The sequence below is a fragment of the Pteronotus mesoamericanus genome, unplaced genomic scaffold, assembly GCF_021234165.1.
Source record: "Pteronotus mesoamericanus isolate MK-2021 breed Mesoamerican mustached bat unplaced genomic scaffold, CSHL_Meso_final contig_164, whole genome shotgun sequence".
In the NCBI taxonomy this organism is placed as follows: domain Eukaryota; kingdom Metazoa; phylum Chordata; class Mammalia; order Chiroptera; family Mormoopidae; genus Pteronotus; species Pteronotus mesoamericanus.
The window spans coordinates 5,100,863-5,116,237 of record NW_026555065.1 but is presented as its reverse complement, the minus strand read 5'-3'; the positions used below and the strand labels follow the sequence as shown (position 1 = coordinate 5,116,237).

General features: G+C 34.6%; 1 protein-coding gene across 4 annotated transcripts in view; it reads right to left on the bottom strand.

The window, feature by feature from the left end:
- The window catches only part of HERC1 (HECT and RLD domain containing E3 ubiquitin protein ligase family member 1), a 183,337-nt gene that overhangs the window by 105,316 nt on the left and 62,646 nt on the right, over positions 1-15,375 (bottom strand). For all 4 annotated transcript variants that reach the window (XM_054565299.1, XM_054565301.1, XM_054565302.1 and 1 more), the window contains exons 12-18: positions 14,896-15,061; positions 10,367-10,492; positions 9,179-9,400; positions 5,638-5,790; positions 5,378-5,510; positions 3,850-4,041; positions 1,233-1,454 (exon numbers count right to left, since the gene is read on the bottom strand). In XM_054565299.1, coding sequence (XP_054421274.1) covers positions 1,233-1,454; positions 3,850-4,041; positions 5,378-5,510; positions 5,638-5,790; positions 9,179-9,400; positions 10,367-10,492; positions 14,896-15,061 — 1,214 coding nt within the window. The remainder of the gene's footprint in view (positions 1-1,232; positions 1,455-3,849; positions 4,042-5,377; positions 5,511-5,637; positions 5,791-9,178; positions 9,401-10,366; positions 10,493-14,895; positions 15,062-15,375) is intronic.

The following is a 15,375-nucleotide window of genomic DNA, read 5'->3' as shown; positions in this document are numbered from 1 at the left end:
TGGCCAGAATCACCTTTTGGTTCATAAATGAAATGATGAATATATACTCCTATTTGGAAAAGGAAGAAAATCTTCAACAGCTCTCCTCACACCACTCTCCATCCCTCCACCCAAAAGCAGAATCTTTCTGTGATTTTGGTCTTCATTTCCACTTTTGTTTCCCCTCTTGAGATCTCTTAGATTGAGATTTCTCTTAGACTTTCCTGCTTGGACACTCTCTGAGTCTCTTTCTCTTATCAGATAATAATGAATTTTTTATCTAATATGACCATATAGACTATCGAATCTAACTCACTATTTTATGGATCAAAATTAGAGGCCCAGAGAGATTAAAGGACCTATCCTAAATAAAACAACTAGGTCATCTGTTCAGGAACTGAAGAAATCCTCATGTTCAGACAGTCAGAGAGCTAGCTTACCAGCAAAGTAAACAAATGGGAAATGAGGCAGAACAAAGGAATCCCTAAATAGACACCATCATCAATAGGGAGGGAAAAAATGAGAAATCACATAAGGTAACACCAGTATGAAAGCAGAACCAGCCAGAAGGAAGAGGAATGCCACTCACATCTGAGGGTGTTTGAAAACTGAGCACTAGTAAGTCATGGTAGGTAAATTTAACAAAGCTTTACATTCTAAAATGCAGTTTCATAACCTTACAACCCCAGAACACAAGTAATCAAGCATTTTCCCATTTTTATGAGTTAGATGACTTGCCCAAAATTAGTGCTAAATAATGACAGAATGGGCCCTGCCCGGTGTGGCTCAGTTGGTTGGAGCATCATCCGCAACTGAAAGGTTGCGAGTTTGATTCCCGGCTAGGACACATACCTAGGTTGCGGGTTTGACTCCCAGTCAGGCCAAACACAGGAGGCAACCAATCAATGTTTCTCTCTTCCATGGAGGTTTCTCTCTCCCCTTCCTCTCTCCCTTCCTCTCTAAAAGCAATGAAAAAAATGTCCTCGGGTGAGGATAAAAATAATTTTAAAAGAATGACAAAGTGGAACCAGGACTACATTTTCCTAGTTCAGAGGCTCTTTTTGCTACACAATGCTGCAACACAACGCTCCAGGATTGAACTGTTTTTCTGAGGGCTCCAAGTTACAGTCTTAGATCCCGTACCCTGTTAATGTTGCTGTTGTTTTCTATTTAGCAAACCCAGAATAAGAGAAATCTTTAATGGAGGTACAAACATAAACATACATTTTAAATGTTGCAAAGAAGCACATTACCTAACTGAGGGGTGTCCATTTCTACGCCGTCACTAAAAAGTGGTGTTTTCATCCAATATGCAGTGTCCTGTTCCTCTGGAGACACAGGGGAGCCCTGAAGCATGCCACCAAGGCACCGTCCAATAAGGAGAGCAATTGTTCTTTCCAGATCCACAAGCCATACCCAGGACTGAGCTGGCTGAGGTAATGGCAGGCCAGCAGGATCAATCAGTTCTGGCCCTCCTGAAGACAAAATCATTAGTAATTGTGTCTTTATCATGTGTTCAAGATTCTCAAGCTTTCTCCTATACTACAATAAGATATTGAAGCAAAATAATTTGACAATGAAAAGAAATTATAACACTTTCTGTGCACGTTCCCTTTACTAGGCTAATTTAAAACATATTCAGATAAGTTATGCTATCAACAATGTCCTTTGTAAAGTTACTGATTTTAAGATAAACATTAAAATAGTATATGACAGAGTTATCCCAAGGATTCTATTCCTACTTTTCATTACCAGATCAAATTTTACCTGAGGCATCTCATCCCACCAAAACCAACACAAGACTTAATCCAGTAAAATGACATTTAGTATTGTTTAATGCTTTTAAAGCTTGAATTCAGAATTGTACTAAGATCCAAGCCCATGCTTTCTTACTGTGTATTTGTTTTTAAAAGTTCTTCATATTAAAAAAAGAAAAACACTATACCATAAAGATAAAACTTAGCCATAGAGATAAAAGCAGGTATCACTGAAACTGTAGGAGAATAAAAAAATATCAACAAATCCAAAACTGGTTATTTGAAAAGACTAATAAAAATGAATTAGCCTCTAATAAAAGTAATCCTGAAAGAACTTCAAAAATGAGGAATAAAAAAGAGGATGCAACTACAGATACAACAGAGATATTTTTAAAACCATAAGTGAGCCCTGGTTAGTGTGGCTCAGTGGGTTGAGCACCAACTGTGAACTGAAAGGTTCCCATTTCCATTATCCAGTCGGGGCACACGCCTGGGTTGTGGGCCGGGTCCCCAGTTGGGGGTGTGCCAAGGGCAACCAACAGATATTTCTCTTGCACATAGATGTTTCTCTCCCTCTCTTTCTCCTTCTGTTTCCCTCACTCTAAAAAATAAAATAAAATCTTAAAAAAATGAGTGAATATTATGAACAATTTTATGGCAATAAGTGAAAACCAACAAAAAACATTTTCTTGGAAAAATATCAATTTCCAAAATGGATTTGATAAAAAACAAAAAGCTGGAAGAGAACAAAAATCTCAAAAGAAAGAAAATAAACAGCCAAAATCTATCTGAAAAAAAAAACACACACCAGGGACAGATAGTCTTATAAATAAAATCTTCTAAATCTCAAGAGAAGATAACCCCTATCTCACACAAATTATTGTGAGAAAAGAGAAAAAAGGAAAGATTCTAAACTGATGCTATGAGGTTGGTATAATGGCTGGAGTAAAGATAAGGCAACAATAGCATGGCACAGAAAAATTATAGAAAAATATTATGAACAGAGATGCAGAAATCCAAAATAATATGATACCCGACTCACCTAATGCAAATACAGTGAATCTTAGCAAGTTCTGAGATGCTTTCGCAAAGCAAGAGTATTAAGCCCAATCAACACCCAGATGCAGCTGTAACCTTGACACTTGACTTCATCTAAGTCCAGTTGTCAGAGAACCACACAATGTTAAAGTAAGACAGGCCCTCAAGGTCATCTTGTCTAACCCCAATCTTTCCAGAAGAAAAAAAACTAAGGATTTAAAAAGTTATAAGTGACTTGTCCAAGATCATACAGCCAAATTAGTAGCAGAGCCAAGACTAGTATCTAGATCTTTTTATGCATTAGTCCAGGATTCTTTCCAATAAAAATATGTAACCTCACTTAAACTTGAAATGTTTTTAAAAGTGCAGCAATGAAAATCCTTTGATGGCCTTAGGATACATAGATAGACTTCACTGGAAAAACACACTGATGTTTTCTAGATACGGTATTTTAAACTATATTCAACTGCATAGCATCATCAACATTTTATAAATTAAGAGTGAATTCAAGCATCATGCCTAAAATCAGAATGCTATTTCCTATAAAGAAACTAAAAAGAAAAACACAGGAAAATAGGTTTCCAATTTCCATCTTTTCCATTCAGTTATCCATATATCCAACCAAAATACAAAATATTTTACTGTCAAGTAGATTTAAAACTAAAAATCTTTACATTTATGTAAGTTTTTATCAAATCAATCAATCAACTATAAAAGGTATCATTATGCTAATTGAATTATGAAAAGAATGCTTTCCTATCATCCATTATAAGATGTATTCCAATTTAAACCATGTCAAAATTTGGAGAAAAAAAAATACTTTCTTAGATTCAGTGAAGTATACTATTCAAATCGGCTGTCCATATAAAGACCCTACTCATGACCCTGTTATGAGAAACCTCTTAAGTTTTCCCACACAAGTGCATACTTTAGACTATAATCTCTGAGAAGATAACAACTTTATCTTTTTCATCATGTAACATATACCCACGTGTCAGGTATGATTTGCCTAATGCATGCAAGGGGAGCCACTGTTCTCAAAAGTATTATTTGCTCTTTTACCATCTTTACTTACCATGAAGAGGCCACTGTAACTCTTGATCTTCTAAAAGAGCGGCAGCTGGCAGAAGTCTATTAAGGCAATCAAGAGGTGGCAACAAGTCGAGGAGGTAACTCAATAAAGGCCGAGCCACGGACACAGGAAGTAACAATAAGGAATTAACAATCTGGCAAAGCATACTGCCTGCAGCTGAGACGTATATCACATCTATGAAGGGTAAGAAATTCAACATGGATCAATTTTTACAAAACTTAAAAACAAACAAATTTAACCTAGAACTACAGTACACTAATTCAATAACTTTGTTGTACATCTACCTGGTAGCTGGTGTGGTATTAGTATTTACTCAATTTCGCAGAGTGCCACCAACAGACACTTTGTGGGAAAGCATACATATCCTCATGCCAACAAATTCAAAAGATTATAGCTCCTCCCGTAAAAGCATTACAAATTTCTGATTCACAAATTCATCTTTTTTAGATTTACTCACAAAATATTTCCTGAATACATAAACAACATACCAAACACTGTTCTCGGTGAGAGGTATATCACCATAAACAAAGGGCTAGAAAATCCTGCTCTTATGGTGCTTACATTTTAATGAGGGAAGCCTCATTTTTAAAACAAATTTACTTTTTAAAAAATTAGGATCACCTCGAAGCATCTATCTTTTTATTATCTGTACCAGTTTTAAATCAATTTTGTTTCAATACATATTTCACTGTATTTTGGGGCAGGGTGGACCATTCAGAAATGAACTCAGTTTGAATGGTCTAAATTTTAAATGCCTGTGCAATGACAAAATGGAGGAGTCTAGTAAGCAACGGTGTTAGTTTCCCAGTTTCTTTCTTTTTTCAGTGGGGGAACTTCAGACATGAGCTGGCTTTAGACAGACCACTGAATATTTTGCTTTTGGGACAACCGCGAAAAGATACCAGTAGGTAACCAGAGAAAGGCTCATGTGAAAAGGGAGTCCTCAGATAGGTGCAGATATGAGAGACAACATACACATGGTAGTTAAAGACAATGGAACCAGATAAGATCATTCAGGGAGAAATGAGGGTTGAGGACAAAATTCAGAGGCTCCTACACATTAAAGGACATATCCAAGGAAGAAGAGTTTATAGAAACCAATGAAAAACAGTGGTTAGAGAGAGATGAGTAAAAACGGAATTATGGTTACACAGAAGCCCAAGGAAAAGAAAGCATTTCAAGAAGGAAAGAGAAACACTGGAAAATGCTGAAGAAAGGTAAAGAAAGAGATAAGAATCTCATTTTTATGCCATTTAAAATTAAACTTTTTGTGCATATATTATCCAATGCCTTAAAATTAGGCCTGTGTCATGTCAATTAGCTTTTAAGATTAATCAGATCGGTACTACTCTCATCACCCTCAAACCAAGATCAAAGGGGTTTTCAATAAGGAGATTCAAAATCATTCTTATTCCACTCAGAGGTTTCAGGTCCTCCTAAGGTTTTGGAAAGGTTAAGAACTCTCACATTACAATAACTGATTAAATTTGAAATCTAGTTCCAAACACACCTCTTAATTTTCCTCCAACGCTGCCATTCCAAGGACTTTCTTTGAGCAAATTTGCAGAACGTGAATAAATATCTGTGGCATGAGGCAATAATAGCTGAAGATGTTTATGAAGCAATGCCACACTGCTTGAGTTCTGAGGGGAAAAAGTTGCTAAATTACTACTTGAAAGATTCAAGGTACAAAAATATCATGGCTTCACCAAATATCTGAGTTTCAAGGTCCCTGAGAAAGACCACCGTAAGAGGCAAAGAATCACATACTTCACTAATGTTATTGATATGGCAAAATGCCAATAGCTGTTTCTGTAGTGAGCACAGCAGTTCATGAAGATGAGCAGGCTGACTGTTCTCCGAAGATGATGTTCCAAGTAGAAATTTATCACTATTCTTTTCTAGCTCTCCAAATGCTTGATCCTAAAATGATACATAAATGAAGATTATATTTGAAGTATTTGAAAATGAAAGTAATGTCCTACCATAAATGATTCTGATTAAGAAGTCACTGTCTTCTTTCCTCAAAATTATCAATCTTTAAATCTTTGCTATGTTGTTGTCAGCTATTAGGTAGATTTAGCAACAATCTCAATTTGCTTTTTCCATTAAAAAATACATATTTAACCAAAGAAATTTTGAAAATACAGATAATAGGAAAACAGTACAATACTCAGAGACAACATATGTCAATTTATTTTCTTTTATTTTTTATTTATTTATTGATTTGAGAGAGGAAGGAGGCGGGGCGACAGACACGCGAATTTGTTGTTCCACTCATTATGCACTCATTGGTTGCTTCTTGTATGTGCCCTGACTGGAAATAGAACCCACACCCTTAGTGTATCAGGATGATACTCGAAGCAACTGAACTACCTGTCCAGGGCCTCAATATTTTAATGCTATTGTTTTCCAGATCTTTAGTGGAAAGCTTTTGTTTTCACATGCTGTGTGTTTTTAAGATCATAATTCTTAAAAATTAAATTTGTTTCTGACTATAAAAGAATAAGTGGACTAAATAGACATGATAATTAAATATAAGTGTGATTCTGGATTGTGATGGGGGATGCTATAAAGGACATAATTGGAACAATATAGAAATTGGAATATGAACTGTATATTAGATTAACAGTTCTACATCAATGATAAATTTCCTGAGTTCTATAACTGTTCTGTTGTTATGTAAGAGAATGTCCTTCTTCTTAAGGAATACATGCTTAAGTGCTTTGGAATAGCCAGCATGACATCTGCAACTTAACCTCAAATGATTTAGAATAAAAAATACAGAGCTAGAGAGAGAGATAAAGCAAATATGAGTAAAGGGTATGGGGAGTTCTTTAAATGATTCTTGGGTAAGTTTTAAATTATTTCAAGTTAAAAATATTTTTTTTAATGTGCAGTGTAAAAACTCTACAAAATACCAAAACTTTACTTTAAAAAAATAAAAAAATCACGATTGAGCCAACCACCCAAAGAAAATCACTATTAATATTCTTGGTGTACTTCTTTCTACATTTTTTGTGACCTTTCATAATACTGCTTACTGTATTTTTACTCTTTCCAAAAAATTCACCAACATTTTTTACCTTCTCATAAACCACATACATGTAAAACTTAAGTCATATAATATTCCATTGAGCATATACACCATAACTTACTTAACCATTCCCTTATTTTTACATATTTCAGTTGTTTCCAATTTTATTTTTTATTATTGCTTATAAATAATGTAATGAACATCTTTATGCATAAAATATGGTCTATGATTATGATATGCAAGAGAGAGTCTCAGAACATTTTAGAACCCTTGCTATAGAAGCACAATTGTAAGCTCCCAAATAAGCACTGTTAGAGGGAAACTGAATGTTTGTGTCACTTCAAAGTTCGTATGTTGAAACCTAATCCCCCCAATGTAGTAGTAATTGGAAGCAGGACTTTTAGAAGGTGAACGGTCCTGAGGGCAGAGCCCTCATGAATGAGATTAGTGCCCTCATGAAAGAAACCTCAGAGAGCTCCCCTGTGTGAGGACAAAGGCAAAAAGACAGCTACCTATAAACCAAGAAGTAGGCACCACCGAATCTGCATCCTGAACTTGCCACCTCCGAAATTGAGAAATAAATTTGTGTTGTTTATAATCCACTCATTCCAAGAGTATTCTATTATAGCAGACCAAACTAAGAAAAGAACCATTATTTTTAAATCTTGGAACATGACAAATATGGTTTAAATCACAGTATTTTTTTAATAACCTTAGCCCAAAAGGAGTTATATTTTATTGCCATTTCCACATAATATACACTTCTACCTTAGCCCTAATGATATAATAAAGGCTATACTTTAATTAAGCACAGATGTTCCTTACAACTTTGGGAAAAAATTTCAGGCAATAACAAGTGGATACAGATATACTGTAACACTGTTCCCATTCCACTTGTAGCCAAACATCATATCAAACTTACATTCTTAAATGTGAGAGAAAATAATTCTATAAGAACAGCTGTCACTCCAATCTAGTCAACAACCTTTTAATGTGAGCAGAACACTAAGACTTGTATGAAAAAAAAATACACACACACACACGCAAAACAAAATACTAAGACTTGTAGGAAAAAAAAATTCACAGACACACACACACACACACACACACACACACACACACACACACCCTCCCCACCCCCACCCCGACCCTGAAGAGGCATAGGAGACAATATGAAATGATACACAAACAATTCAAAGTTAAGATACACAGTACATTTTTGACAAAAAAATTGCTAACAGGTATGCAGTTATAATTACATGGTAAGATGGGGTTATTTGGGCAAGGTTTCCTAGAATGAAGTCTTAAAGAAATCACAGATCAGTAGACAGGAAGAGCATGCAGAAGACAGGTGTGCCATGTGCATGAGCTCAGATGAGAGTGGTGTGTAAGACAAATGATGATGGACCTAAAAAGGTTTTAATTTAATACAATGAGGTTTTTTAATACAACAAGGTTATTTCAGCAATAAGATGCTGAGAACTGACCAGCAACAGTGAAACTGCTGTTAGCTAATAACACTGCTGTTAGTATTAGGTCATGATGGCCTGAGTTAGAACCCATAGAAATGAAAACAAAAAAAGACATGGATCTAAGAAACATCACAAAGTAAGAATTAATGGCATCCTAATACAGGAAAAGCTTTAGTGTCCACTGACTTCTCTCCTGTTGACCAGCCTATTCTTAATACCAATCACATTTAATTATAAGATTATTATCTGGTAAGGTCAATTCTTATTATATACATCCTCATTATTCTTTTCTTGCAAAATGTTGTTGACTATTCATATCTGTTTATTCTTGTACATTAATATCAAAAAACTTGTTAAAATTCTAAAATAATTCTCTTTGGAATTCTTAATTATAAGTCACTAGGCACTTACAATATTTCAGAAGATCTGACATGTTTTCCTCTTGTGGGGGAGTGGAGTCTAGAGTTCTATTAAGAGTTTTATTTACTAGTGTTTAATTGTCAAAATATCCTGACATGAGGTAGTGACACTTTCTCCTTCAAAAAAATAAAAAATAGGCCCTGGTTGGTGCGGCTCAGTGGATTGAGTGCCAGCCTGTGAACCAAACGGTTGCTGGTTCAATTCCCAGTCAGGGCACATGCGTGGGTTGTGGGCCAGGTCTCCAGCAGGGGATGTGCAAGAGGCAACCACACATTGATGTTTCTCTCCCTCTCTTACCCTCGTCTAAAAATAAATAAATAAAATCTTTAAAAAATAAAAATAGGGCTTTTTTTTTTTACCATAAAGAAAAAGAACAACTTACTGTATAAAATCCTAAATTTCTTAAGAGAGTCTTCATCAAAATTTCAGCCAGATGGGTGTCCGGATGGCAGCTCTGAGTACCATAAGGTTGATCTGATAGGCTTCCGTAGCCAGTACACACAGAAGAGAGGTCAGCAGCATCAGAGGGTGAGCTATAGCCAAGTAAGGAGGCTACATGGGTATGATCTTGCAGACTTGTCAAAATGATATCCAATTGCATTCTCTAAAAAAAGAAAAAAAGAAAAAAATTCCATAGATAAAATAGGAACAAATAAATAATTAGCTTAAAATGCACTAGAAAAGAAAAAAAGAGGACCCTGGAAAAAAGCTATATTAATAATGCTAATTAATTCACTTCATATCCTGATTAACAACAATCTTTTAGCAAGTGTGTAATCAAAAGAAAAGTTATCCCATTAATACCATTTTGGCAAATGCAACTTACAGTTTTATTTCATCCTTTATTATAATTTCTAAAACTAAGCTAAAATGGCATGCTCTGCATAATGATTTTTGCACTGTAAGTAAAGAGTAGGAAATGTCAACAAAAAGATTGTATTACACATTCTTCTACAGAATTACTAATGAAACTACTTATTCTAACGTTTAAAATAAATAACTGAAATACAAACCAATGCAAAATACTCACTGCAAGGCATCTGTGATTATGAGTACATACCACTTCTTCCCTCAAATCTGTAACTCTATGATTGATTGTTCTACTTGATTAAATAAAATGTACTTAATGTACAGAAGATATTAAAAATAAAAATAAGCATACTCATATCATCAAATACTTTTTCATAACAGTCATCTTCTTTTACTTTTTATGTAAGTAATTTCAAACAAAGTTCTAGGTATGGAACCAACAGTAGTGCATACCCTTGATTTCAACTCAGTATACTACAACTAAAATGTCTTTGGTTTGACAGTGAAAGCAGCACTGAAAAAATGAGTTATAATTTTAATAATTATCTCCAAATAATTTAATAAATTATCATTTAATTCATTAGAAATTTGGGACCTCCTCCAGCAGAAAACATTAAATACTAGGATTTACCAGAACCATCAAGTTAAGTATTATTTTATAAACACTAGACAATCAATTAGCTTTATTTTCCTCTTTGTCTCTCTCTCTCTTTTTTTTTTTAATATTACTGGATTACTTAGGTACCATGCAAAGGCTCACCTGTCCTTTAGATAAGCTTTCCCATCTATCAGGTCCTTGGGGTAAAAGAGAATGAAGTAATTCCATACGTTCTCTTAATGGAGGTAACAGCATGGTTGCTCCCACTGACAGAGTTTCAATGACCACCTAATATCAAAAAAGAAAAGTGGATTTACTGGCCTGGTTCTTATGTTTTTAAGAAATAAAAAGATAAATTAAATCCATTGATTATTACAATCATGGAAGTCTAAAGAAGGTGGATCATGGAAGTTAATGTAAAGGTAATATGTGGGCGGGGGGGGGGGGGGAAGCATGTAAGTCCTTTAGATGTTTTTAAGAATACCAGAATACATATTTTGAATTTGTCACGATATAGATAATCATCACCCAACAAATATTTAGTGCTGAATCTACAGCACAGGTCCTACAAAGTGCTGTGGATGAAGAAATGAACAAGACAGAAAAAAGCCCTGCTTTCATGAGCATATAGTCTAGTGAGAAAGAGAGACCCCACAGCAAGTAATTTTGAGTGAAAGGGGTCACACAGAAGTAAATGGAAGTGTGTGCTTAAAAGAGCACACACACAAAAAGACAATTAACATAGCCTATAAACTCATAGAAGGTCTCCCTAAGGATTAGACATTTAAGAATTAAAAATGATTAGGACTTAGCCAAACAGAGGTCCAGGTAGCAGGAAAGGCATAAAGAATAGCTGCCTCATCTATGACCTATAACTTCTCTGAGTCATAGCTTCTTTATCAGTAAAATGAGGGTATTGGACTAGGAAAAAAGATATAGTCAAAGATTAAGAGCTCTTTTTATGTAAATTTAAAAATATGACAGAAGAAATGAAAAACATCAATAGAAGGGTTAGAATATAAAATTCAATGTCTCACAGAAGAGAAAGTGGAAATTAGGAAAGAAAACAAGAAAATTAAGAGTCCTGGTCCAGGAGGTCTAGTATACCAATAATAAGGAATTACAGAGAAAGAAAAAACAATGAAGAGGAAATAACAATACACTTCAAAATAATTTCTTAAAACTAAAGGCTATGGATTTCCAAATGAAAAGCTGTTCACCCAAGTGTACACCACAATGGATTAAATCAGATCCACATCAGTTCATATTATTTTCTAATGTGAGAACACAAAGGACAAGAAGAACTTGCTATAGAAGAAAAACATACCTCCATACAACGTATCAAAGGTCTGCCTAGCATTGATTTTCTGAGTAACAACACTGAAAGCTAGAAGGCAATGACTTCACAATTCTTATGGGAAAATGATTTTCAATTTCGAATTTTATGTCTCAGCTACTCATAAAGATACTTAATTTGCAAACTACTTAAGTTTGAGCATATTCTCAAAGAATTTATTTTCCACGTACTGTTGGATGCTGAAACTCGGCAGACACCACCTTATCTAAACAATCAAGGATAAACTCTCCAGTAATAAAACACATCAACATGATGAACCCCATAGTATGATGTATATAATTTCTGTGGTGTTCTTGCCAAAAATGCATAGCCTCGGTCCAATCATGAGAAAATGACAGAGAATATTCAATTTAAAAAAAAACAAAAACCTGACATAAAGTGTCCAGATCATGAAAGGCAAGGAAAGAATGAGGAATTGTTATAGCGTGCAAGAGACTAAGGAGAAATAACAATTAAATGTAATACGGGGCTCTGAATAGGATCTTGCAAAAGGACAAGGACATTAGTGGAAAACTGATATAATTTCTAATAAGGTTTTTAGTTTATTTAATAGTATTAAACCAATGTTAATTGCTTGGTTTCAATAATTGTACTGTGGTTATGTAAGACATTAGTACCAGGGAAAGCTGGGTGATAGGTACATGAACACTCTATTATTTATATAACTTTCTCTTAAATTTGTAACTGGCTCAAAATAAAGCACTAAAAAAGAAAGAAACAAAACACAGCAAGAGTGATCATTGCAAACAGATAAATTACTAGACGTTTCAGGGATAAGGAAAAGGGAACAAAAATAGCCCTCAACAGAAACAGCTTTATATACATCCTGCGAGAATTCATCTCCTAAGGGTTCTCCTAAGAGAGCGTAGCTACCAAGGACACTCAAGGAATAAATAAACAATTCTAAAGATAATTTTTAAGTTTACTTTTCTTACTTTATTCCAGTACTTTACAACATTTTAAAAAATATGTCACTACCTCATTGCTGATAAATATTAAACTCTCAAATCTGGTTGCTATTTATCACCAGATTAATATTAAATATTAAACTCTCTAATCTGGTTGTTATTTATCACCAAATTAATATTAAATACTCCTCCTACCTGCATCCTCAGGACATGCCCCTGTACCAGAAAAATCACCATTATCTTTTTTGTTTCTTCTTTTTAATTGACATGTAAGTCACATGTCATAAAATTCACCTTTTGAAAGTATAAAATTCAGTGGTTTCTAGTATATTCTTAATTGTGCAACTATCACCGCTAATCTTAGGACATTTTTTATTACTCCCAAAAGAAACTCTGTACCTATTAGCAGTCACTTTCTATCTCTTCCTCCCCCCCAAACCCCTGGCAACAACTACCATATTTTGCTGTGCATAATGCACTCCCATGTATAATGCACACCCACATTTTTGTGTGCATTATACATGGATTGTACCATGGTATGTGATCATTACACCCATGTATAATGCACATCCTTATTTTTCCCTCAAAAATTTGGGCATAAAAAAAGGTACACAAATTTACACGGCAAAATATGGTAATCTATTTTTTGTCTCTATGGATTTGCCTCCTATGGACATTTCATGTATATGGAACAATGTAGTATGTGACCTTCTGTGTATGGCTTGGTTTCACTTAGCATAATGTTTATTAGGTTCAGTCACATTGTAGCATGTGTCAGTGCTTAATTGCTTTTTATGGCTGAATAATATTACATTGTACGTACGTACTACATTTTATTCATCCACCATTAACAGACATTTGTTTATTTCCACTTTTTGGCTATTATCAGTAACACTTATAAATATTCATGTACATATTTTTGCATAGACATATGTTTTCAGTTCCTTGGGGAAAGATCTAGGTGTGGAATTGCTGCATTATATTGAAACTCCATGTTTAAATATTTAAGGAATTATCTATTTTCCAAAGCAGCTTTGCCATTTTACATTTCCACCAACAAATACATAAGGGTTCCAATTTCTCTACATCATCACCGACACTTGTCAATGTCAGTCTTTTTTATTACAGCCATCTAGTGCATATAAAGCAGTATCTCATGTGGTTTTGATTTCCAGTTCCCTAATGACTTATGATGTAGAACATTTTTTCTTTTTCTTTTTCTTTTCTATTGTTGTTCATGTACAGTTGTCTCCATTTCCCCTCCACCACTCTCCTCTGCCTCACCCATCCCCCCCACCTCCCACCCTCAATCCTACGCCCCTTTGGCTTAAAGCGGGTAGAACATTTTTTCATGTGTTTATTGGCCATATGAATATATTCTTTGGAGACATGTCTCCTGAGATTCTATTTTCACTTTTCATTGGGTTGTCCTGTTTATTGTTGAGTTATAAGAATCCTTTATATATTCTGGAAACTAGAAGCTTATCAGACATATGATTTATAAATATTTCTCCCACTTTGTGAATTGTATTTTGATTTTCTTGATAATGGCCTTTGAAGCATAAATGTTTTTAATTTTGATGAAGTCTAATTTTTACCTTTTTTTCTTTGGTTGCTTGTGCTTTGGTAGTAATATCTAAGAAATCAGTGCCTAATCCAAGGTCATAAAGATGACAGATGATTGGGTTAGCAAAATGTAGTATATACATACAACTGATTATCCAGCCTTAAAAAGAAAGGAAATACTGCCATATGCCACAACATGGATGAGCCTTGAGTACATCATGATAAGTGAAACAGACTAGTCATGAAAAGAAATGGTGTATAATTCCATTTATATGACACAGAGTGTCAAAATCATAGAGACAAAAAGTAGAAGGGTGGTTGCCATGAGCCAGAGGGAGGGGAGAATGGGGAGTTATAAAACATCATTATAGAATTTCAATTTTATAAGATGAAAAGAGTTATGGAGATGGATGGTGGTGATGGTTGTACAACATTACAAATGCATTTAATGCCACTGAACTGTACACTTAAAGATAGTTCATGTGGCAAATGTTATGCTATATGTATTTTATCATAATAAAAAAATAAAAGGAGGTCCTTGTCCTCTTAAATTCATCTTCTGGTGGAAAAAGACAGGCATGTTTATAAACAGACAACTTCAATACAATTTGACACAATGAGAACATATACAAGAGAAACCTAACCTGACAGGAGAGCAGGGAAGGAAAGGTTTTACAGAGATGACATTTGGCCTTCATTTTAAAGGATGGGTTAACCAAAAACATTTGTTCTCACCAAGAACACAGGAGTAGGGGACAGAACATTCAAATGAAGTTTTCTAAGATGTAGTTGGATTTATAGCTACAACCTCAGAGAAAGATGTGCCTTGAGGCATAAATTCATGAATCCTATACTCTTACCTCTTGGATTTCATCTGGGACAGTTGAGTCCATCAGTCTGAAGAGCAAATTTCGAAGTGGACCTGCCTGTCTCCCTAGAATGCTGGTAGCCACCCCTCCCGCAAGTGCAAGAGCAAGGTGATTTGAAAGCAGCTTCAGACACAGCTTGAGGAAATTGTGGTGTTCCCTGAAACCAGATAAACTGCTGTGAACTTCTGGAAGATAAATGAGCATGTGCTTTCCAGTTTGGGTAACATTTTTGTCTCTTTAAAAATTTTGTCAAATTATGACCAACAGTAATTTTTAAAATGTAACTCATGAAATTATGGATAACTCTCCAAAAAGATTATTATCAACAATATCTAAGTTTAGCTCTTTTTTTAGATTATAAAGTTTCATATAACTGAGGAAGAAACTGAACAAAAAAGAAAAGTAAGCCAAAACTTGAAATGAGTAATTAATAGATATATGCACACACACAGGTATATATATACACAAAAC